At 42.1% G+C, this 26,513-nt stretch overlaps 2 protein-coding genes and 1 long non-coding RNA gene across 3 annotated transcripts in view; 1 reads left to right on the top strand and 2 right to left on the bottom strand.

Annotated features, from left to right (window-relative positions):
- The window catches only part of LOC148654051 (uncharacterized), a 77,067-nt gene that overhangs the window by 1,091 nt on the left and 49,463 nt on the right, over positions 1–26,513 (bottom strand). The window lies entirely within an intron of this gene.
- zic6 (zic family member 6) lies at positions 1,447–13,038 on the bottom strand. Its single transcript, XM_088597232.1, has 2 exons — positions 11,159–13,038; positions 1,447–8,503 (listed from the first exon to the last, which is right to left on the bottom strand). The coding sequence occupies exons 1-2, from the start codon at positions 12,177–12,179 to the stop codon at positions 7,851–7,853; spliced, it is 1,674 nt and encodes a 557-aa protein (XP_088453358.1). The 5' UTR covers positions 12,180–13,038; the 3' UTR covers positions 1,447–7,850.
- zic3 (zic family member 3 heterotaxy 1 (odd-paired homolog, Drosophila)) lies at positions 22,422–26,480 on the top strand. Its single transcript, XM_088597233.1, has 3 exons — positions 22,422–23,793; positions 24,795–24,958; positions 25,587–26,480. Exons 1-3 carry the CDS (start codon positions 22,794–22,796, stop codon positions 25,767–25,769), a joined length of 1,347 nt encoding a protein of 448 aa, XP_088453359.1. The 5' UTR covers positions 22,422–22,793; the 3' UTR covers positions 25,770–26,480.

The following is a 26,513-nucleotide window of genomic DNA, read 5'->3' as shown; positions in this document are numbered from 1 at the left end:
CTATTTCCAGCAATGCTTTCAGAAGACACAAGGAGAAGATGCTGCCATGCTTTTGAGTGTTCCTACCGCCCTCGTGATAATCCAGATCTTTTTGTGTGCTCAAATAAACAGTTACACACCAATTTCAGGATATACAGAATTGACACCTATTTGCCTATACAAAACATTTTATGTCTAAACTCAAAGTCCTCCTGCAATTAAGTGTGCCGACTCCACATTGACAAATTTCTGTTGGACGGTGTAAAGGAGTCGATGTTAAAATGAATAAAAAAGCTAAGCATCTTAAATCACTTTGCAACGAATGAGTCACCGAGCCTGGACAGATGAACCCACGATCAGTACTGCAGTAATCTGCAATGACCATGTTAATAGGTTTCCTCTGAGTAGCATGGGCTTGATGACAGCCAGTTTTCCTGTCCTGGATCTGGAAGGGTTAAACACAGAGCAGACTTTGTTGGTCTCTAATGACAAGGATCTGGAGAGGAGATCAGAGACATGGAGAGGTGTGATCTCGTGATGACCCCACAGGAGTGACTGCTGCTCCTCACTTTGACTCAGGCCAGTGAAAGTTGCTGGTTTTCATACACAGCAAGGGAATGGAGAAGAAAGAGGCTTGGATCACGATGAAGGAAGGAAACAAAGGATTGTCGGTCCCAGAGGAAAACACAAGTCAGACACACAAAACCTGTCTGACCCCAGGGAGGTCTACAACCTGTTGTTGTGGCTTGCTAGTAAGGGCCCATTGTTAAAAGCAGTGAAATGTACCAGCTGATTGGTTAAAACAGGCCCTTTAATGTTTTGTAGCTGCCCGGAGACCAGATAATCAGAAATCTGTCAGTAATATCTCTATGCAGCCCATGGATAATAAATGAAAAAAAAAACTTCCTTTTAAAGAACTTCGTCCACAGGGGAAGATTGCAAAACTTAAAATGCATCAAAAGGAAAAAATACATCAAATATCCAAAATGCATATTTGGGTTTCTACAACTGGTTACGAGCAGGTTTTGCTAATGTGTGGCTACAGAAGATCTTAACCTTTAGTAATTCCTTCTGCGATGGGGGATTTTCTGCTTAAGCAGACAAAACTAATGAAATCTATATTAAGAACTCAACTGACATGACAGCAAAAGAAAGAAGACGGTCTTCTCTGTCAGTAGTGGGAGTGAAGAAGGAAACATGACAAAAGGAACACATTTTAGGGAAACAAAATTTTCCACATTCTGATTCCACATTTTGGGGAAATCAAATTAAAAAAAAATTCAGCCAAGGTTCAGAAAGTGAACAGCAGTCATCTTGTCTTTTCCCCTAACAAGGTGTAATTGAAATCTATGTTAGAGGTTCAACAATCAAAATTAAACAGGTTCTGGGTTCTATGTGCTGAGGACACAGGAGAAAGCACACATAATGGCAAATCAGGGTAAGACTGAAGAACAGAGCCTTTCATGGAACCATTCAAGCCATTTATTTGAGTATTAGAAATAGTGCAGATTAGTAAAACAGCATAACATTTCAAGACATGAAAGCCTTTTATTGTAACCCAGATATATCCAACTTCCTTCTTCAAATCTTCTTAGTTCATCATTTTTATAATTTGTTCTAATGGAACATAAGGTTTGCTGATACTATCTCCACTGTTATCTTGGTATATGAATACTAATTATCTCTAATCATTTCACAATGCTAGAAAGACATTCCTAGCATTGTGAAAAGGCCTTTAATTGATCATACACCTCCCAACGACTTCTGCTTGCCCTATAAAACACCATGACTCTGGAAGATGTTGCTTGTAAGATACATGTTCACTGTATGCATATTTCAACCAACAGGGCTATGGTTGGGAAACGGTACACAAGGACTTTTAGCAATAGTCTGGATATTCTGAGAATATGATTGGAATAACCTTGATTTTAGATTATGCAGGAAAGGAGATTGAGACTGAGTCTGGATAAATGATTGTGGTGTGATGATGACAGACAAGAGGTGGTCTGCACAGAAGCCATCAGCAAGGATATTAGAGGCCAGGAGGAAGAATTCTCTGGATGGGAACCCAGAGCAAGGATAGTGCTGGAGGGGGGGAGGGGTTATTGGTCTGGGATGAAAAGCCATGGAGTCATGGAGCGATACCTCTCTTGGCCTGATCTGGGGAAGATGGAAAAGGCTCGGAATCCAATTTTGATCGCACTCCATTTGCAATCTCCTTCTCCCTGATAGGGGCTAATTTGCAGCAGTGGGGGTGAGGAGGTGCTGGCGTGGTGTAGCACGTGGTAAGAAAAGCTATTTGTTGCCCCATCCTGCTGCAGTGCAGTGCAACTCGTGTCAGAGGTTGATGATAACGAAGCACAGAAGAGCAGAGAGAGGGAAAAACCAGGTGGAAGTATCAAGAGAATAGGCGCTCGGATCTGCTGAGGCTGATTGAGAAAGAAACTGAACCAAATGAGATACAGGATTCAAGCTTGCTCCCTGGACATCTGGAAACAAAAAGACATTAATGCTGGTGGTAGGGACTGTAGAGAGTTGGTGCTGCTCCATCAATATGAACCACTGTGTTCCCCCTGAAGATCCCAAAATGTTTTCCAGGCACTTATACTGCATGCACAGTACAATAGTCGGCCTAATGTTTTGTCAAAGCGGTGTTTGATTCTATGTCCATGTTTAAAAAAATAAATAAAATAACAGCCTTCAAAGTTTTTGTGCAAATCAAAACAAAATATTATTCACAGTGTTCATGGAGAAATGATTTAGATTTTGACATCACAAGCTTTAGAACGTATTTTACTTCACAGTTAAGCGGTATATTTACTGTTTTACAATTGACCGTATTGTGAATGCACGTTTTACAAGAGAGAAATTGGAGTAATGTGTTAATCTAACAGTACAAATGGGTCAACAAAGTTGCCATTTTAGATACACTCAACCACTGCAATCTTAAGTTATTACAACCCAAGCAGTCCTCTGTCTGCTCTGTATTTTAACATCAGATCCCCCAACACTGACAAGCAGATTCCAGCCTCAGTCTCCATTCTTATTCCTGTCTTTGTCAGAGGGTACAGGCACCAGGGTGACATATTCGCAGTTGCCTGTCCTCTTGTACTGCACACTATTCTACACAATTCTGCAGGACTCCCTCTGGTATCCATGGGGACTATTTCATCCGCACTGAGCAAATAAGAGGCCCTGATATTTGACTGCAAAAAAACGGATTTGTTCAGTCGACTGACAACTTTTTAGTGATGGGCCGAATGACCTTCTCTCATCTTATGCTTTTCTAACATTGTGTGATTAATATTGTTGATGGAACAAAACAGCTTAAATTAAATTTGCAGCATTGTGAGATTTAGCTCATTGTTGATGACAAGAAGGGACTGCACAAAATTAAATGTATGATTTTTCAGAAGGTCATAAAATGATCTTGCTACATGGATATTGCCATATATATACAGTATACAAGTACAGTACAAGTAACATTTTCAAACACTGTTTTAGCTCAGAAATATAAAATATGGATAAAGAGGTGTGATTGAAAAGAAACATGCATGTGTATAATTTATTTTACGTTGTAAATGAGCTGTAATACTCATGTGAAAAGGTACAAAGATACCAATAGCCTCAGCCCACGTAACCCATGCAGAACACATCAAAACAATATCATATCAGAAAATCAATTGCTTTCTCTGAACACGCTGTATGCCAGGTTTAGGCCAGGGCACTGGATTTTAAGCAGGCGGCAAAGATCAGTTTAGAAGACGGAGATGTGAAAAATCATCCAACAGGATAATAGCACACACACAGCTGAAGTGATATTTTATTGATGTCATGGGGATCTGGCCTGCCAGTCATTGACTTTCTACTGTAACTTTCCAAATGTCATACTCATAAGAAACACAAAGAAATAACAGTAGTTACTGACACACACCCTTATCCTGAGCGGATGAGAATGAGCACTTTTCACTGCGCCGGAATAAGGCTGGATAACATTTGTTTCACCCTATCAGCGTTGTAGAGAATTCCAAAGAAATAGTTTTGTTGGGTTCTTCACCCTTTTTACCCAGCTAAGGAAATGACTCCTCGTCAGATGGACCAGTACAGGAGAAGAATGTATAGATGTGTATTTTTATATTTTCCGAAAGCATCTAGCTCCTGGTGGGCGCCATGGCGACCCGCAGCCCCTCCCGGAAGTCACGCGCTGGGCACGACCTGGAGGCGCCTGGGGTGTCACGGAGCCGGGGGACTCGAGAGAGCCGAGGCCGCGGCCCAGCTCCCGGCTCCCGGCTCCCAGCCCGCCACCGAGCCGAAAAGCCCGCACGTCGCGCCGGACTGACGAGCGAAAAATGAACATGGTTCCTTTTCAATAAAAGCTGTTTAAGTCACTTGGGTGCATACTAAATACCCCGTTTTAATATAAGTGTACGTACAACACAACTGTACGTAGAACAAGACAAGGGGTGACATACGGTGACAAAAACCAAGATCATTTTTGTTTCCTGCCTTTTATTTAGGGGACATTTAGCTTAATTACCTACTACGTTTCTAAAATAATTGGTGTGACGTTACATAATAATCATCCGTGGCTGCCCAGGCATATTTGTTGTCTGAAAGTTCAGGTTCCTCGCCAGCCGGACCGGTGAGGATCTCCCGGGATCCACTTCCGATCGTCCTCCCCCCACGCGCAGCGAGTTCTGAGTGACCCTGATCCCGCCGCGGTCCGGAGCCCGCAGGCCGGAGCCCCGGGTCTTTCCCGCTGGTTCGGCCGAACCATGCCTGCACCTGGACCGACCTGAAACGCCCAAAAGGTCGCAGACGTCCTGTTTTTTTTCCCCTTATAAGTAGATCGAGACGATGAGCGCCGGAGGGTCCGTCCTTAACAGCGCGAATTGGGTGCATAAACTATGAATCAGTAATGATACTGGTATACCCACCAGTGAGTGGGATTAGGCTTTTTAACAGTATGTGCTATGGGCATTAGGGGTACAGTGTTTGGACAGCTCATTGACAAATGCAACAGCGATTCATCTCAGGGGGGGCAGAAAAAGACGATGTGTACGACCCCACTGTAGTAGGAGTTCAATTTATGATTTTGTTTTCAAAACATTTGTAGCTTTACGACTGGCTCCTGCGATCCGAATATGATTCGGAGACGTAATCGCAAGAAAAAAAAAGTCGCTTCCAGAAAATATTTATACAAACGGGAATCTATCCACTACAGAAAACACTTGACTGTGCTGCTCGATTTTATAGGTAGCTATTCTTCATACGACAGGCTCTGCCAGTAGCCTACCACCTGCAAATAACAGTTTAAAAAGCCCGTTCTTCACAAACGGCGCTTGAATTAAAAACTTGCAATACATTACACGGCCTGCTGTACCGCTGTGTGTAGAACAGCATCATAATGTGAATGTTTTAGCCGAGAACTGTGTGGCATGTACAGCTACAGTACAGTGTAACACAAGCACACATCGACAGACGAACTTTGGGAACGTGAGGAGTATTATTTCCAATACACCGTCTCTCGAAACGACGCGATAAAATGTGGACCCTTCTGAACTTACTCAAGGTTTAGCGTTTTAGGATAAAACTAGAAGCGTTGCTCTCACCCTCATCGCTTATGGATGAGAGAAGCTGGACGGTGAGGCAACATCAGGGCGATAATGCGAGCCAGGTGTCTCTCTGATCCTCGGTAATCGGTCAGCTGCCACTCGTGCAATCAATAAGATCCCGATGACTTCCTGGCGCTCGTATTTTATGCTAACTTGAGATCACACACAAGCTGATTGCGCTTAAAGAGTCAGTTGCGCTCCTATATGCCACATGTTTAATAATTTTCTTGGTAGCAACACGCAACATTTTTAACAGGAACTATGAAGGCGCATGACTTTCAGCCGTCGTTACGAAACCCCTACAACAATGACGACGATGTTTTACGATGCAGTTCTGCATACGTCGCTCACACAGCCTCTGGAATGCATGGAGCCGTGCCTTTAAAAACCACAGCCACTGTATGCAGGTTGTTGAAATGTTGTCCACACAAACACATCCCCTCCTTCTCCCCCCGTACACGGTCTCGACAGAAAGCTCTCTTAATCTGCTTACTTTGCACAAAGGCGTTATTTTTCTATCTTGGCTGTCTCATATATATTTTTTTTACAGCAGACATCTAATAAAACAGACTGAAATTAAATTAAACGCTTATACCAAGCACGGAGGAGTCTGGTCTATTTGCGAAATTCAGCACCTTTTTCTTATTAAAGAGATAATTAATCGCATTTCATTAAATGCGTTAATTTAATTCCAGGCAACCTGAGTTTAATCCATTGAAATCTAGAAACACTGATATAAACAGAGGCTCCTACTGCTACTGCCAACTGTACCGCGTCTTCAGAATAGATTGTACTTGAACACACACCGGCTGATCAAAGAGAATAGGCGTACTTTAATGAAAGATGGTATGCATAATTAATTTTACAGTATATACAGTAAGAATTTTAATTAAATGTCTTAAGTGCGCTTCATTTTAAATATTTTTTTGTATAGAATTTTTATAACCGATAAAACATTTTCTACTGTTGATTTTTTTGCAGACCCGCATTTCTCTTAAGTCTTCAAACGCCCCGACTTCATAACTTAAATATAGCGGCTGTTTTTAATGTCTGTTTTTCGATGTTTTTTTTTTAGAGTTGTTACTTTCGGAAAAGAATTGGCTTTATAGGATTTGATTTCTTTTCTATTTCGATGTAGTTGAGAGGCAAAGCTTCCTTTACAACAGGAAGTAGATGACATTGTTGTGTGCGATCTCTTTTGTTACAGAAAAAATTAAAAGAGATAGGTTTGTTCGTTGTTTTCCCGGCCTGGTTCATTATATAATTTGTAAGCAACACATATTATATGTTCAGTGTTTGTCGGGGTTTATGTTCATTGTTGAAAACATTTTATCCTGATGGACCACTTTCTCAACATACCCGTTTCAAATAAGAACTGCCATAAATTAGGGTATAATCAAATAGAACTGTATGGTTATTACGAGTATGTTACGATTAATGATAAAAATATCAACATATCCAACACACGTATTATCGGAGATCCTGCGCTGATTCTGACGCAATTACAGTGGAAAGGTCCCGTTTGTGTTTGGGGGACCCCTGGAACTCTCCGACGAACTCCCGGTGGTCCCCGACCCCCTAATTGAAAACCAGTAATATGACATGAGAACTAGAATAACGCGTTTAATTTATAGCTGTATAAAACGGGTTTTATCGTGTGCACTTGCTGCGTGTTCCCTTCACGGAGAGACCTAGTGGAAAATGTCTCAGGGTGAGCGAAACGTTAAAGAAACACTGCAATCCTGCTGGTGTGTTTTTAATTCAGAAGAAAACAGGCGGAAAAAAAATGAACGAGGGGAAAAGTACCTACACAAATAGGTGGCAACACCCAGCTTGCAATCGGATTACTAACCAGTGCGCTGGACTGCGGTGAGATGCTTACAGTAGGGTAAGGACCGAGCTCGTCACATTTAAAAAGTACAGTATCATTTTCACCACAGTCACGTTTAAAGCAGAACACTAACAGGCTGCACTAATAAAGCCAAACATTTCGGCGTGTGAGGGCATTAAAGCAATTACATTCTTTTAAAGGAGAGAAAGGGGGACTTTCAGACATCACATTCCGGGTCCTCAGCCTGTCGTGCTGCGCAGTTTCTGATGAGTGAAGCAGCTACATATTTAACCTTAAAAACCCCCACATATAACCAGCAGTCCGTCCGCACTACAACCCGCTCCCTCAGCGTCACCCTCGCTCTCCGAGAGGCTGAAGCGACGCCAGATGTAAGCGTTAGCAGTGTTCCCTCTCCTGCTCTCTCCTCACGCAGAAGAGATGTCGCTGTTCAAGTGCTTTGCTATGCAGGGCTCGGCGGCACTGTGGCAGGTGTACCACCCATTGACAATTCCCTTCTGGAAAGGAGGGGCGCTGTGCGACTGAAAAACCCGGGGACTCTGGGCCAGAGCATTTCCAGGCTGACTGGCGGGGAACTGCAGGTCAGTCCTGAAAGGTCCCCTCTGTAAGAGCAGCGGGTCCAAGACCGACGGCGAGCGAGCGGAGGAGCAGTCCAAACCTTTGTGGTACTGGGGAGGGAACGGAGGGGCCGGCGAGGAGCAGCTTCGGGCCTGTGTGGCGAACGAGTCCGCCGCCGCCGCCGCGCCGGGCAGCGCCGGGCACGAGGAGGCGCAGAGCACGACGGGCTTTGGAGGAGGGTCGCTCTGGAGGTCCCGGGGCTTGGGAGACCCGCCCGCGGCGGGCTGCTCCCGCTCCTCGCTCGCCTTGGCGCCGTAGGCCTTGCAGTGCAGCTTCATGTGCTTGCGGAGGGAGCTGGGGTGCGTGTAGCACTTCTCGCAACCCCTGACCTTGCACGTGTAGGGCTTATCGCTGGAGTGCACGTGAGAGTGCTTCTTCCGGTCGCTGCTGTTCGCGAATCTCCGATTGCAGCCCTCGAACTCGCATTTAAAGGGCTTTTCACCTAAACGTGCAAAGGAGGGAAAAATGACCGCGTGTTACCTGCTGCATTATCACCACTTTTTGTTTTTGCTTCTTATTTCAGGTGATTTCAAAGTTGTGCACAACTATACAGCAAAAATAGGCTTTCATGTGCGACAGCTACGCTCTACCCCAGGGATGTGTATCGTTAGTTTATTTTTCTTCGTTCACAAAAGCAAACATGCAAGAGGGACAGTGATTCATAATTTAAAACGGGTTCTCTATAGTGTGCTTGTTCTCAACCTCCGCAGCTTCACGGAAATATCCTCAGCAGAATAATCGTGTATATGAATTTCAAACAGGCACATCCGACAGACAATAGGAGACACGGGAGAGCTGTACAGAAACCGCTTGTAATTTAGTCACTAACAGCTGTAAACCTATAAACTCGTCAGCACGGGTACAGCTTTATGGGTCATGTAAGGTAAAACATATACTATTACATCCCAACATATGTTACCACAGTCTTTTATTACATGTAAGTGAAACACAACACTCACATCAAAGTATGCTTTTAATTATGTCTCTTTTGTTGAGAAACGGGGAAATATTTTAGGTAGATTTAAACAGGCCTACCTAGTCTGTAGTCTACTTGGTTATAACCTGCCTGGGTATTTTATTAATATTGTCTATAAAACCAGATACAACGGAGCTCCTTATCAGCTTATTATTGGTCGCAATATTGTTCACAAATTTGTTTTGCGTTTCTCATATATATTAAAAAGAATGAGCTGCTGAGTAACATGGAACTAGAAAGTGTTACCATATTCATTTTCTTCTGCGCCTCAATCTTAGAAAGGACAACATACAGTAAGTCTTAAATGTTCGAGTGTCTTTCCAATATAGGTTTTAATATTGTGATTGATAAATAATAAATAGAACGGTAATATTTTTTTTCGGTGGCTTTGAAAATAGCTCAGTGAATAATTGCCAGCATTATATGGTTTATTTTAGGAGACTGAAGCTCGGTTGATCATCATGCTCGTCGTCATTATTAGTAGTGCAGTTGTCACAACTTGTACATAGTGTGGTCTGAGATATAGCTGCGCCTACATTTGTCATTTTATACAACCACCGTGGTACAAAATGTAGGAATAGGCAGAACACTGCGTTAATATTAACGTCTGCAGAAGTATGCAGCACGCATCCATGCTTACATGACTAGGATATTAAAGAGCAAACCACACCAGTTTCTCGCGAGTCGTTTTCTGAAATACGCGCCCGCAGGCTCTGTGTGAGCATCACAGAGAGCGCTTGGAGTTTCCTTCATGGGGCTCCTGAGCGCCAGGCGTGTGAGATACGTCACAGCTCTCCGGTGTTCCGCAGGCGTGCTGGTTTCTGAGTAAGAGAGCAGCACCCTATTGACAACCTCAGTAGCCGGTCTTATTTACAAAATGCACTTCATATGCACTTCATAACCAGAATATTTACATATGTTGCATTTATAAGCCTGCTAAATAAAGCGTTTGAATAACTTAACACACGATTTAAATGTGTTTTCCCCACATCCTAATCATCACTTTTTAATTAAGATTGGGTCTACAATACTCCGATTGTTTTGTCACAGAAAATCGTGACCAAAAAGAACATATCGACGCCGAAGAAGAAAATACGTTTTTAAAACGAACTTTGTTTCTTTCGGCATTGTTAAAAGCAATCCCACCTGCATGTGTGTGCATAAAGAAAACATGAAATCACTTTAAGGCGATAAAACGCTTTCAATTAATAATAGAAATTATATTGACACCTTTGCTGCTTCTACGTTGGTTATTCTTATAATGAAACATTAAAACACATACATTTGAAAATATGGGGTTTTCTCATCTCTAGCATCTAATAGCAGGGACACTGTCGCTTTAAATTTTCTCACGGGACTATTCCACAGCATGCTGCATGCTCAATGTATTAACTCTCCAGAAAAAGTTTTTTATTATAAGAAATAAGGTTCTTGCTTCGGCTTTTAAGATGTTTTAAGAATATTTTAAAATTCATACTTCTATTTTTAAATCCAAAACGATATCATATAGCTCCCCAAAGAGAATGTATAATATCTAACACAATCTGAGACCCACAACTCAATTTTGTTTTGCAATTACATAATTTGATAGTAAAATACTTTGTGACAGCAAATGACTAACTCAAATAAACCACTACACACATTTATACCTTTACGCACTTATAGGCATTACATCTGATACAATAAGGAAATTAAAATAATATAAGATAAAACACTTAACGTTTGTTAGATACTAAGATAATGAAACGTAAACGAGAAGGAAAGAATCGCGACGAAAGGAACAGGCAGCTTATAGACGCTCTGAAACAAGACCCAGAGACTGTTTCAAAACTCCCAGCAGTGTCCCCGCTTTACAATCAAGTACTTTTGTGCGAGCAGACAGATGGAAGATGGAAGATGTTTTAATTAAAAGACCCCGAGGAAAAAAAAAAGTATCTGCGAAGTATTCTGGTTAGTCTTTCAATCGTGTTTATATAAACAAAAATTACATCATTGTTTTCATATGGCGAGGATGAAATTAAAATGATACAACTATCCCTAGCTTCTTGATGTAGGGAGCGTAATATATTCTTATTATTATGATTATGATTATTATAATTAGATGAAAAGGCTCTGACCAACCTGTGTGCGTTCTCTTGTGGATCTTGAGGTTCTCTGATCTGGCGAAAACTTTCTCGCACCCGTGGAAGGGGCAGGAGAAAGGCTTCTCCCCCGTGTGCACCCTGACGTGGTTCACCAGCTTGTACTTGGCTTTGAAGGGTCTCTTTTCCCTGGAGCAGCGCTCCCAGTAGCAGACGTGCTCGGCTTGCTCTGGTCCCCCAACGTGCTCCACCGTCAGGTGAGTGACCAGCTCGTACAGCGTCCCGAAAGTCCTGGAGCAGGGCCGCTCCCCGGCCCCCTCCTGGTCGCTCCGCCACTTGCAGACCAGCTCTCGCTTGACGTTCTGCCTGGAGCACCTGAGGAACGGCTCCGCTCCTCTCTGCACGGCCATGCCCATCGGCTTGTACAGCCCGTACAGCTGGGTCACGAGCTCCCTGTGGCCCCGCGCGCCTCCGAGGGGCTGGCCGTAGGCGGGAGGTCTGGAGAGCAGGTCCCCGGACAGACCCAGCACCACCGGGCCGTCGGGCGAGCCGTGGGCCTGCTCGTGGTAGGCAGTGAAAATCGCGTGGCTCCTGCCTTCTCTATAGCTGGGAAGGTCACGGTACCTTCCAAGAGCCCCGTGGTGGGAGCTTCGCGTCGCCAGCTGATCGGTAACAGGCGGCATGCTCGTCCCGGAGAGGTCGGCTCCACCGACAATGCCCCTAGAATTTTGTGCTACGCGGTGGCTTGCGTATCCGGAGTCTGAAGGCTGGGGGACAGAGTAACCAACATAAGCACCGGACCTCGACTCGGGGTAGTCTCGTAAACTGTGCGAGGGGCAGAGTTTTAAGGAGCTGCCGGTGGGGTGCCCCATGTGCTCCCCTGCCAAAGGTGGCAGCACCACGCTGGGTTCAGTATTGCTCTCCCCAGGATAGACGTAAGAAAAAGGGCAGCCACTAAACCTCGGCAGGCCTGTCATGTTTTGTTGTGAGTGCGGCTGTGAACCTGCAAAATCAACCAATCTTATGCTTGGGATGTGCCTAGAAATCGTGTTTTCCATCATCCCTGCTGTATATCATCTGCATGTGGCATTCCTAGCCCTGAACCTCGCCGGAGAAGCAGGAAGGAGGCTCAAGCTAGTTAAAGCTGGTGTACGTCCCATGCCGTTTACTGTGCCCTCTTGCTTTGTGGCAATAACCGTAGTAGTAAAAAATGTCTCGAAACAGGCCATGGCGCGATATAAAAGCACAGCAGGCAGATCTGCTTTTAAAAAATACTGCCGTGGGATTGGTTGCAATTCGGTATGATTGACGCGAGCTGGGCTTGTTTTAAAAGAGACACGCATGCGTTCGCTGCACGACTCCTTTCAAAAATATTGCACAGAGATGCTTTGAAATGTGCCGCGTACAAACTGCTAAATATCTACGGCTGTTTGACTCTCTGTGTACAGCGCGCATGCACACCCCAAAATCACCTCGGAAGCTCGGGTGCTCGTGCTCTTTACTGCTGATGCACAACAGCAAGCGATGCCTCTGAAGTCTTCAGAAGTAAGGCGATATTGAAGCGCCTAATGGGTGCAAAACGAGAACAATCAAAGCATTCTGTCTGTGGCTCTTTTAACTGAGCCTCTCGCAGGAGCGCGGTGTAAGGTCACCGGTGTGAACTGTACATTAAGCCACAACAACCCTGTAATACGCTGTGAAGATAAATAGTGGCCGTGGCAGAAATACATTTCGCTTTCGGGCGATTTATTACAAAGAACGTCTATCATTTCTGAAGGGGTTGTAAATCTCAGTATTTCTAATGCGTATATATTTATGCAGGACGCCAACCCAGCAATAAATCTGAACTTCCTTTCTGCTCTGTGGGTCTGTTTCCACGCCGCTCCTTGTGGGATGATTTAACAAACACCAAGAACAGACAATGCCAAATCAACAACTTATTCCACAAAGTGTTGTTAATTAATATGGATTAATTATTATTATTATTATTGATTTACTAATTCGGTAAGCGTTGAACGGAAGGATATGTTTATCGTTTGCCGTTAAAATGCAACACGGCTCTTTTAAGACTCCGTTAGTATTTTCTTACTAAGATCATACTCTGGTGTGATAGGCTGAGAGACAAACGGACACACGCCTTTAAATTCGCTAGAAACTGAGAGAAGATTTTCATTCACTTTAATTCCATTCAAAACTACAAAGGAGATCCTCTAAGAGGGTTTGGTGGAATGGAGAGTAAGAGGGGGAAGGCTTTAATCATTTTTAAAAAGTTTCGCACATCTTATTAAAGGTTTCCCGAGTTGCGAGCTGCGTAAGAGCGTTAAAACGGAGGACTTTTATGTGACTGGTTTGACACATTTATAGAAAATTAAACTTAGCTTCTCACGTTGTTGGGTTATAAGTACGTGTTTAGTGGGTTAAGCTGTAAATTATGTAGACCAATAAAAAAAAAACGATTTCGGGTTTTTTAATTAGTTTTTGATTTTTCTGTCGGTCAAATCTAGCCCCCCCAACCTTACACACAACATTCTTCTCACCAGTAACATGAACAAAAAGATGAAGGTTGCGGTCTCACCACACACACCACCAAAGCGAGAAAATGACCTCACTGGTATATTCCAAAGTGAGAAAATGTTTTTTTCAATAAGCAAAGATCATATAAATATGACATTTTAACGACATGGTGGTGCATCCAAACTTTTAATTGTATTTAAATGGCAACGTTTACATATGCGAATCACTACGGGGTGCGTTTCCCCCCATTAAAACCTTTACCTGTTTTGCCTTCGCTTGCACGGTGAGCGATTCCAGCGCGCTGGCGCTGATCAGACCTGCTGTCTGAGAGGCGCCCAGCAGAGCCGCGCGGAGGCACGCGCGACATGCGCCGCACCTGCGCGCCGCTGTCACTGACACAGAACTTTTACCTGCAGTCAATACGACTGGAAAATAAAACGTGCACATCGACACACAAGCCGAATACTCGCCTTTAAAAACCGTCATCAGAAAGCACGAAATAAACCTTTCGCTAACATGCTATCGTGTGGCTAACCATTATCTGCGCCATGTATAAATACGGGACCCTAATACTATCAATTTAACGTAAATAATTATTTTTTTATAAATATTTTTATTTGTCTTCTTGCTCGAACGTGTGGTAAATTCCCCCAAATGGTGCTTCTTTATAAACCGAAAGCATGTTGTCTGGGTTACAGGACCGACAAATCAAAGTTAAACGAGTGTTTAAAAACCATTCCTGTTCTTCTTGTGTATTTTAAGTCACGAGGTGTAATGCAAAAGGGTAACAGTGGGATCACAAAAATCAGATTGAATTAAAAAGAAGTCGTCGTGGCTACGAAATACAGAAAGTGGTGTTTAATCTTCCGAAGGACTGGTTGCGTTTCTCTTTCTGTCGCGTGGCGTTCACCTGCAAAACCGTGCGCGAGGCTTTCAGGTTCCTATTTTTCGGTGAACTTTTTTCAAAAGAATCTTCTTATTTCACCCCAGCGCGCGTCATTCAAACACAACAGACAGCAATCATTTAAAAACGAAATTCGTGAGATTAGCTTGTTTTTAAATTCCTGTATGATTTGTAGTTTTGTTATTTTAAAATAAAAAATATATATATATTCTAACTCGTCAACTGTACACATCCAGGTGTGCGGTATGTATTTTTTTGTTGTTGGTGGTAATCGTCATGACGGTGGGTACTTCGAACTTCGATGCACGTTTTTAATTTGGTAAATAATATTGCTGAGTATACGCAGAACGTCAGTATGAACCTTACTGTATTATTTGTTTTGAAAATTTCGTTTACATCAAAGAATTAATAACCTGTGTCCCATTCTCGGATACTACAGATACAGGCAGCAGGTATGAATGGTGAATTGTGAGACTGCAGTTTTTAGCATCTTGTAAAACGAAAATCAGAGCAATAAAAAACGTCACGTTTATAGGAGTTTTTTTCTAATCGTCTACAGGGTAAAATGAACAATTGTAAAACATGTTTCATAATAAATCAATTTTTTTTCTTTTTAAAAAACCGCGAAAGCGAGTGAACTGCAGAGATGTTTATTTTTTTGAAAAACTGGTGCAAAAAGAAAGTGGCAGAAATACAGCGTGGATACCTGAGGTTTTTTTTTACACCTTGGTATGGACTCTCGGTTTTAATACTCAACAACTATCAACAACTCGTTTGAGTCACGTCGAGCAGTTTGCTCTCCTATTCACCTGAGAAATCATTGGGAAGAGGAAAATATTCATCATTTGTCCATAGGGTGCAATAATGACTACACGTTGCTAACATTTCCCTCAATACAGAACAAACACCACCACGAGACAGAAAAACCATTCGTTTTTCACGTTAGATTAATTATTGTAGGCTAGGAAATCAGTACAGGAAGCCGTCACCTATTCTTGTGGAGCTCCGCTATATGACAGAACACGTGCTTGTTTTCTCTGTAAAAGGAACTCCTATTCTGTCTAGAGTAAAGCACACACTTTATTTGGCCTTTTTAACGGTAGTAAACAAATTCTTAGCGGAATAACGTGTGTGCTTGAAGGAGTTGGGGAAAGACGAGAAAGAGAAGTTCAATTGCTACAGTTACCACTGACCGTTTCCGCGTCTTTTGTGAGAAACACACGAAGAACCACAAACTTAAATTATGATGTGCGATGCTTTACGCAAATCTGTTAACACATTCTGTACCAAATTAATATGAATTAAACTGGCCACACAGTGCACCGTTCTGAAAAGGGGAAAATAATTCAAATTAAACCAGACACCTTTTATTTATTTCCTGACACAGGCTGAATTGCCTTTATTTTTGAGCCTTGAATGGTTTCCACTGCCGAATAGCGAAACGTATTACCGCAAAACATGTCTCGAAAATGAGTCTTATGATATTTTAGATGTAATTTCTGAATACAAAATGTTTTATCCCCTCAGAAAATATGCCGTTAGGACTATGTTATATATTCCTAAATTAAGTCTAATATTAGGCTACTGTTTCAAGACTTACCTGCTTATCTAAACTTATCCGGCGTGTATCCTCATAGCGTCACCAAGTTTAGGCTTTCTGCCACACAGGAATCTGAATATTTTGGCTCTCGCTGCTTACTGGAGTCAGGAACTCATAAAGGCCTGTATAACGAAGGGAACTACACACATACGCGTGTGATGCACTGTAAACTGTATATTCAGTGATTATTGTTCAGGCGAATTTGTAAAAATAGGATCATCAAAAATGGATATATATATATACTGGGAGTTTTCTAACACGTTGAACTTTGTAGGGTAGCAGATTGTGACTTAGGCTACTATTAACGGATTGCGTCGTGTCTATTACGACAATAACGCACTGAACAACAGTCCAGATCTGTTGCAAATGTAGAACTAAGTAATTTTATACATGCTTTAGGGCGTATGTGGGCCCTCGGACTGATAAAGTGCCAGAAAAGTGAACAGAGTGCAAATATTACGAGTGTATCTGGCTTTGGCTAAGTGTTGTGAAAAACGGTAAGGCTACAGACCGGGGGTCTAATTACCCTCTGCCTGGACTGGGACTCTACAGGTTCCTAAACCACAGAGGTAGACGGACAGGCTACTTGATACACTATGTCTCTGAGTATTTCGTGGCTTCGGTTGCCAATCAAGAGGCATTCACGCGCAGAAAGGGTCAATAAAAATGTGCCGCCGACTAAAAAGACAAGACAAAAGAACCACCCAAGAGTCATAGGTCACCTAGTCACTGATTGAGATATTGGCAACTTTTTCTTTTCTCAGTCTCAAGAGTTAACTGGAGTGTCCTCCGACGAGCTACCAAAGCGCCCAAAACAGGCTCTGATGCCGTGACTCGGAAGACACAAACACAGTAAACACAACTAGATGAGCTGAGATACTGATACAGATCAAACATGGCGGGAAAAGGAGGTGTTAACTATGTACCTGTTAGCTTCTGGCAGAGATTTAATTAGAGGCTTGCGTAAAATTGATCCGATTTCTTAGAAATATTGTTTTGGTAGAATTACCGTATCTAATGGCATTTGAACATATTAATTAAAGGTCCATAGTCTCACACAGGGGAATGCCAACAACGAGGCTCTCTCTTCCTTTGGTTAGATTTTCGAGAATGTGGCGCTTTTAAACGTTTCAGTAAAACAAATGGGGGGAAAAACTGCGTATATAATCGGTGTCAGACAAGACAAAAAAAAAAGAAAATGTTAACTTTCACCCCCACAGCAATAAGACAAAACTCTTCAGAAATAACTTAAATGGCAATAAATTCGCAATTTAAAAAAAACTGTCCGGCAAAAACAAATAAAACTTTGCTCCAAAAACAAAGTTAAAATACCTGTTAGTCGTGAAGTGAATTTTCATCAGAACTATAATTTATTTTTCAGTTGTTTTAATATTTCATACCGCCACAAACTGTCATTTGATTTGCCTATTGTATAAAGAGGTTCCGCCTCTCTAAAAACGTGTATGCAATTTTAAAATATGCCTACATATATTAAGTAATGTACAAAACTAGATGATATCGTAGACCTTTCACACATAAAAATAATTTAAAATACACACTCGAATGTAATAAAAACACCTTAGCAGACTTTCTGTGCTGTGTCTAGTAACTATTGGGTTAAACTCTATGCATGTAGCACACGTTTCTGGATGAGAAATGATACAATAACCCTCCTTACATAAGATGCATTACAAATGCATTGCGATGAGATTGAGAAGACTCGAGAAAAAAAAAATTAAGCCCAACTACCACGGTTTCAATTTTGAATATAATTTCATCAACTTTTTTATGAGCACATGGTGTGTCCAGGTTAGCGAGGTTGTTGCTTTTAACTGATTATTTCAACAGGGTCTAATTTTTAAAGCGAACATTCTAATGAAGGTATATTTTAGCGCAATGTTAATAACAAGGAATTAAAGTATATCATCATTTAATTAACACCACATAAGCGTATTCCATTAGTATTAAAGTCCAGAAATGTTGGCTGAAGCCTAAATCATTCCACCCATTACTTTTCTCCAATGTGTGGGGTATTTTCCTTTCCATTATTTTAATGACTTTGAAAGTTGTGCCTAGCGTCTTCGCAGCGTAAATATTTCAATATTTCATAAAATCTTTGTCTTGAGTACGTGTGTTTTAGTGCGAGGCTGAGAAGGAGGAGGGGGCTGGATTTGGAGGTGGGGAGGAGCTGGAGAAACAGATATTAAAATAATACCAAATTAAATTCTAATTTTCATAGCTCAAAAGTGTGCAGGCGGAGATCAAATAAACACATTTAAATAATTGCAGTAAATACTGTGCTGTTTGTTAAACTTACAGAACGCCTGAATAAGCATTGTTACTTTACAAAGGCAGCACGATTGACACACTGCTCAAAACCTAAATTCGGCAAGTGAAGAGCTATATTAATTCCGGCAGACGTGCTAAACGTCGTGTAACTCGGGGTTATTTTAAAGCAAATGAAAGTCAAGCCGTAGGTGTTAAAAACAGGATGAATAAAATACAGGAACAAAGCAGCTCCCCGCTATGGGAACGGATATTATTTTTAACTAATAAAACCAGAAACAATATTTTAGTTGGAAGTTGGAAGAGTGAAATACATGTGTTGCTCACAAACTGTTACTTTTTTTTTCCCAGAGGAAGTATCTACACGGTACAACGAAAGAAACGTGTATACTGCCCCATAACGGTTAGCTAGACAAGGAAAGCTGAACTTGATTGCGACCCGCATGACTCAGGGATAACGCCTCAATATGCTGATCTATCCACATGTAATCCAGTATTATCTAATGAAGGTATTATTTCTTATGCGATTTGTGTTGGTTGAAAGCGGCACAAAATGTGCGATATATACGTGCACAAGCATCTCGTTTCTGAAGTGCCGAGACATGTGAACGAAATCCATACTCTGACAGGCTTTATCAAACGTAGCTATTAAAAAAATGTGAAATAAAACCGGACAAAGATATGTATATTTATTGGTTATTCATCTTCAGATTCTCATTTGTTTAATGTTTCCACTTACGGGCGTTTTCTTTTGACAACGGTTTGCCGACATCCGAGATATTTTTCACGAACATTTTTTTTTCTTGCACTGGTGTATATGAGTGACATTTTTGTGAGTTTAAATGCAACATTTCCATCTATATATGTATTATTATGTATATTTATTGAACCTGGACATGTGTGTTATGATTTTATATATAAAAGATATTCAATCTTTCAGTTTGAATCCTAAACCTCTGAATTTCGCATGCTTTGTTTAAAAATAATCTAGTGAGCTAAGTTTTCAGTACTTCATGCCCTTTGAATCACTACCGAGTGTGTGAAATGCTCAATTTAAAATCATATAAGGAGTTGTGCCTCTATATTTAAGAAAGTTCTTCATAAAATGCAGAGTAGTTATTTTTTTGCATAAAATGTTTCCCCTATTACACAGCGAAAACATGATGACTCATACAACAACATGAGGAGCTCTGAGCACAAAAAAATAAGGAACTCTGTCCTACAAAACAGACATTCAATTCTGTTTAACCACAACGGCAAGAATAGAATTTAAAAGTACAAAATGACCCGGACTATAAACGGGACCAAGCAAAACACAACTCCAGTAGAATTAAGGACCGTTCTATATATACACTCCCGCACATATACAAATGCACTGTTGTGTTGAAAGGGTTACTGTAGGTTAATAGAATTGACAGAAGGGTATGCGTTGAACTTCTCCAAGAAAAAAAGTCAGACCGAGAGAGAGACAGATAACGTGAAACCAAGGAAACCCCTACTTATTTAGCACAATTTTTGCATTCCATACATCTGGAGGAATTTACGCTTGCGAAATCCAAGAACATTTGGGGTATAGACTGTTTTATGATATCCCATAATCCGCACTCTGCTCTTTCCACCGACCAACAGTTGCTTTAGATTAGATTTAAAGACAGTAACCTGGAACTACACATGTGGCCTTTCTCCGAGTCAAAGGTCATCCACCCTCCCCTGTCCTAAATCGGCAACTTCAGAGCCATCATACAACAGAATACGTGGTTGATGATCTAATTGAATTATGCGTTTCTGTTATAGAGGCAGAAGTGCACGTGCTTCTCGCCGTTAATTATTTTATAGCTACACCCGGGCGGTGTATAGACCATATATAATAACCCGAACCAAGTCGTTTCGCTGCAAAGACCCAATAAAATAACGAAAAGGAAAAGTTAAGAAAACTTCACAGCCTGTCACTTGTGAAAGTGCAGAAGGGTCGCCATAAATCTTGAGCTATAACGCTTCCCAGTGTATTTATCGTCCGGGTCGTGTGTTCCGAGGAGTGTGAGGCAGAAGAGGCAGACTGAGGAGAAAACACGGGGTGTGTACGTGTGTCAGCGTGTATCTGCCTGTCCGCAATTGTGTTCATGGCATTTGCTCCTGTCCACTTTCTAAAAGAGCCTTGCGTGGATCTCGAGTTCATCAGGGAAATACACACACCCGAGGAGAAGCGAACAGCAGGCCGGAGCCCAGGCTGTAACCAACAGATGAGCACTCACTGTCGTATTTTTCCGTTAACTTATTTATCACGCCCGCTCCTATGCCATCAAATAAATCATTAAAAAAAACTACGGGACGTTACTGTTGTTTCCTTTCATTCAACGTCCAGTATACAGGGTTCTCTGAAACGGTCATCTCCGAGCTCTTACAATGTCCTGCAAGTACGTTAGAAAGAACACGCGCATTACTTCCCACGCACGATCTTACAACACTCTATCAACGCATCCCTTGGATTATAAAATAGCACTTTAAAAAAAAATGCCCATAATTTAACTCACCTTGAAAGTTTAACATTATTCTCGATGCATGTGTTGTAAGACCGAGGGCTGTGTAGATGGCGCGTGAGTGCAGAAATAGTGTTTCGAAGGGTTTTTTTTTTCCAGATCTCTAATAAAATAAAGAATGTGGGGCTCTATCCTGAGACTGATTGGGGAAGAGGATGTGAAAGGCTTTCAGTTATAAAGCTCTGCTTGAAGCGCTCAGCGCGTCTCTGAACTTGATCAGATTTTACGTTTCCTGCAGCGAGTCGGCGACAACCCTGTGAAACTGGCTCAATAGCCCCAGTTTTTTTGGCTAAGCAAAAATCTGAGGATATTACAATTACTGCCATCTTTCTTTCCGTCTTTTATTTCCTACACCCTATAGTGCTTTGGAGAAAAAGACGAACCCCCTCCCACGCACCAACGCGACAGCGAGAATTCGGAACTCAGCCAGAGAACCTTATGACCACGTAAAGCGAGAATCCAGAAATAAAATAATTGATCGTAAAAATTAAAAAATAACGCAATTCCTTTCCAGTGTAAATTCAAATACACAATCCCGTTTATTATGGGAAATGTGTGCAATCGATATTTTGAATCAGTCTACCAATCTATGTAAAAATGGTAGCAAAGGTTATATTAATTACACGGTATTTTTACTTATGTTTGGGGAGAGGGCGATACAGCAACACAGTGCAACGACTGAGCAGCCCCTGCTTCAGCAACGCTTTATTAGAGCAAGCGTGTCAGAATGAGAAAAACAGACGCGTGTTATTACGAGAAAAAAGTTATACGAAAAGAGAATCTAAATAAATCTACTGCTGTTTCAGGGTTTAGAAAGTTGCCGATTTTATTATTCTCTCCTTGCCCATATTTCAAAAGGCTGGGAAGTTTTATAGCTTCACCCAAGGGGACGATTTAGCTAAACAGTTCGCCATTACTAATTAAAAAGAACGGAGAAAGCGCGAATGACTTAATGGCATCTGAAGCATCACGAAATATAAATCGTCTCATTTTCTCTGTGTTTTTCTAGAAAACAAACAAACAATAAAATAAACGCAATAAGCAACTTTACAGACGACACAGTCGATTATTTTTTTTTAATTGAAAAGGCGCGAGCTGGGGTGGAAAAAAAAGACCCAGCAACGCTTTTTAAAAATAGTATTTGAAGTGTGTGCGTGTGTGTGTGTGTAAAAAAAAAACTAAGCAAATTAAAAAGATACGTTTCAAAACAGCTGGCGGGTTTAGAAAGAAGGGGAAATAAACAAGGCACAATTTATTCAAGCGAGAGAATATCCCGTAGCCTTACCTGCAAATAATGCCCTGACTGACCAATCAGATCGAAGAGCGGCGCTGATCTGCCATTTTCAATGCGAAACGGTGCCAATCAAGAGCGGCGCAGCCAATGAGCGCGCCGGGATCCCGTCACGTGCCGAAGAGGCCGCGAGGCCCTCATTGGTCAGCGTGGGGCTGCCTCCCGAGTTCATTTATGTGCAAGCAGTGAGTGATTGACTTTATCAGTCCAAGGACATCATTCACTTGGAAAGGGGGGGAAAGTTTGATCCTCTTTCTCAAGGATCACAGTTACGAGAGTTTTTCTCCCCCAGTAACTCCAAAAAAAAAAAGGGGGATTTTTTTTTCTCGCCTTTTGCAAAATTTTTTTTCTTCTCCCGTGCACACAACCAAAACAAAAGAGAGTTACAGTTCTTCGGCGTTGTTTTTTTTTACCGAACTCAGCAAACCTGGGTTAATTTTATTTTTTTTTGTTCCGTCTCTTGTCCCTTTTTTTTTTTGTTGTTGCTCTTGTTGTTGTTGTTGTTGTTGCCGTTTTCGGTTTGCTCTTCCCGAGTTGCTCCAGATGACGATGCTACTCGACGGCGGACCGCAGTTCTCTGCGCTCGGAGTTGGGGGTTTCGGAACGCCAAGGCACCACGAGATGGGAAACAGGGATCCGGGTTTGGGGCTCAATCCCTTTGGAGAGTCTTCCCATTCCGCGGCGTTCAAGCTGAGCCCCGTGGCTCACGACATCTCTTCCAGTCAGACCTCGGCGTTCACCCCGCAGGCGTCCGGGTACGCCACCGCTCTCGGACACCACCACGGCGGCCAGGTGGGCTCCTACGGCGGCGGAGCGTTCAATTCAGCCCGAGACTTTTTGTTCCGAAACCGCGGCGCCGGCATCGGGGATTCTGCAGCGGCCGGCGGCCAGCACGGGATCTTTGCTCCGTCGGCCGGCAGCCTGCACGGACCTCCGGGCATCTCCGACAACCCGGGGCACCTCCTGTTCCCCGGGCTGCACGAGCAGACGGCGAGCCACACGTCCCCGAACGGGCACGTCGTGAACGGCCAGATGCACCTGGGCTTGCGCGGGGACCTCTTTGGACGGCCAGACCCGTACCGACCCGTCGCCAGCCCCCGGACGGACCCCTACGCCACTGCCCAGCTGCACAACTACAACCACCCCATAAACATGAACATGGGGATGAACGTGCCGACGCATCATGGTCCGGGGGCATTTTTTAGGTACATGAGACAGCCCATTAAGCAAGAAATGTCCTGTAAATGGATAGACGAGACCCAGATGAACCGACCCAAAAAGACCTGCGACAGGACTTTCAGCACAATGCACGAGCTGGTGACACATGTCTCTATGGAACACGTTGGCGGCCCAGAACAAAGTAACCACATTTGTTTCTGGGAAGATTGCCCTAGGGAAGGGAAATCTTTTAAAGCCAAATATAAACTGGTGAATCACATCAGAGTGCACACGGGAGAGAAACCGTTCCCCTGCCCATTCCCCGGTTGTGGAAAAATATTTGCCCGCTCGGAAAATCTGAAAATTCACAAACGAACTCATACAGGTAAATACGGCGGCATTGCAACCCTCCCGAGCAGCGCTCCGAACGCGCGAGCTTGCGTTGGCCTTTTACGTTATTTCGCGTGCTAACCGAAATCGCACCGGCGGAGCTCAGAGGTCTGCAGAATTTGTCTCAGCTTAGGGATTACAGGCCTGTGTTGTTGTGTTTTTCGAGGGTGAGTTTAGAGGAGAGGAGGCGAGCGCCGTGACACCAATAAAAGAAGTAAGTTACAGTGATTCAAACACCAGCTGCTCGCGCCTGGAGAGCGTCCGGCAGACTCCATTAAAATAATTCCGTACATAAACATCATAAGGTATTATGCTAGATCTGCTGGGATCTTTTTATTTTAATTGACAACAACTGTACTCTTGCTTGTTTTTAAATAAACGATGAAGTTTCTCGGGTCTCTGGGCGGTTGTTTAGATACTTCTTGAGCTAAAAGCTGGACGATGTGTAAAAAGTACAAGTGCAATGTTTAGTCTTAAGGCCTGATGATAACTGGAGTCTAACAATCAATGACGCTGCTATATCGGTGGCATTTATGAGTCAAAATAAAACATCATTTACTTCCGTCCTATTTCTGATTGGCACATCCTAATTAATCACTAAAACGTTTTGGTAGTCTTTTTTGTATTTAGGTAATATTAAAGAAAATATATTAAGGTTTAAAGCTGTTGATGTATTTTTTTTCATAGAAATTCACTTCATGTAAATAAGTAGAAAACTTACTGAATTCCGGGTAATTAAAAAGAAGCGGTCTGGTTATTTATTGGTGGGCAGTGTTAGACCAAGATGATTGCCATGATTTGAGATTTAAGATATGTTGACATTTGCCTTTACAATTTCAACTGGAATAAAATCTTCGAATATCCTTTCCCCGTATTTTCTAAGAATCATTATTGGCAACCGCCAAACGCGAGTTGGTGTTTTGTGAGTTCTGTTTTCCCTCATGCAAATGTAAAAGTTTACCACTTATTGCTTATTTATCTTACTTTCTCTTGTAGGTGAAAAGCCCTTTAAGTGCGAGTTCGAGGGATGTGATAGACGCTTTGCAAACAGCAGTGACAGAAAAAAACACATGCATGTCCACACCTCCGACAAGCCGTACATCTGCAAAGTGTGCGACAAGTCATACACACACCCCAGCTCTCTCAGGAAACACATGAAGGTAATTAACTGTTTATTTACCGGGTGTAAACACATTAACCTATTTTTTAGTCTCCTTGCAATAACAGCCAGAGACGGAAACAATTAATATGGAAAAATATTTAATTTTCAGCTCTCTCTGGTCTTTTGTTTACTGAATATACGCGTGGGGTTTCCGGAGCGTCAGTATTTGCTGAAGTTTTTATCAAATGTAAAATCCTTATATCTACCCAAGTTTCATGGTTAACCCATGTTTTTGCGTCGTTGTTCTTTTTTTAGGAATGGACAAATGTAAAATATATTAGGAGCAACCTAAAGATTTTATAGCGAAATGCTCTGGGTTACATTACGAAAAAGACCTTTAATCAATGTTACACCACTAAAATAATTAAAAGCAGTGCATTATTCCCGGGTCTAATTTGTCTTTTTTTTTCCCCTAATCGGCATCTCCATAATAAAACCTGTCTTTTTTGTGTTGTCTTCAAGCAGTTAAGGATAAACGTACTTTCACTACTGGTGGGACACCATCACCTTTCCTCTCCCCCAAAGCGTGATAAAAAGAGTTGATATATTTTTTGCATAAACGGGAGTGATTTCCAGACAACGTGTCTCCAGTGTCTCTAGCTGATCCGCTCTTGTTATCGCGGTAGGTTCACGAGTCGCAGGCCTCGGAGTCCTCTCCGGCAGCAAGTTCGGGGTACGAGTCGTCCACGCCACCAGCCCTGGTTTCGACGAGCACCGAAGACCCGACAAAAACGCCTCCTTCAGCAGTGCAAAACACGCCAACTCATAGCGAGGGACTTCCGCCCAACTTTAATGAATGGTACGTTTGAAATCGAGCAAAGCAAGACTCTGAAATGGACCAAAAGGTTAAGGAAAACCTAAAATCCACACGCGCCCTAAGGTGTACAAAGGGGAAACGAAATCGCATTGGAGGACATGAAATTGTATTTCAGTAGGCATATAGAGCGTCGGGCAGGCCTCGTCCTTTCTCAGGATTAGAAACTGACTTTTATTGGGAGTACGAAAATGAAAAGAAAAATAGAAAGGGTTTCGTTTTTAGTTTCCAGGTTTCAGATAATTTTATTTTTCATTTGTTTTTTTTTTTATTAAAGGAAGAATCTTTCACGGTGTGTTCTACGACGATGGTGATTTTCAATATCGCCTTAGAATTGATTGTTAAACCTTCACACAGTCTTAAGAAACGTGCCAAAGTCTTTTATGTCTTGAACTTGAACAAAAAATAAATATATACTCGTGAATGTATTCCTTGTTTGATGGGGTCGACTCTATTGTTAACGTCCGTTTTCAGGTGGAGAATGTGGTATTGTTAGAATAACGATTGTTACCGTTGAATATACCGTTGCCTTTTGTAATAACTTTGTAAATACATATCCATGATGCCATATTTATCAATTTGTAATTTAATTATCGGCATAAGTTCCGAAACTGAAATGATATTTATGGAAATGTTTTCTAACAAGACTATGTACAGTTTTGGGTTATAACCATCTTAACATTAAAATCCTCGAATTTAAAGATCAGGTACTGCGACTGTATCTTTCTTTAAAATGTGG

This window comes from Lepisosteus platostomus, chromosome 10 (assembly GCF_059453375.1).
Source record: "Lepisosteus platostomus isolate fLepPlt1 chromosome 10, fLepPlt1.hap1, whole genome shotgun sequence".
In the NCBI taxonomy this organism is placed as follows: Eukaryota; Metazoa; Chordata; class Actinopteri; order Semionotiformes; family Lepisosteidae; genus Lepisosteus; species Lepisosteus platostomus.
The sequence above is the reverse complement of the archived record's forward strand: the minus strand, read 5'-3'. Positions and strand labels throughout refer to the sequence as shown.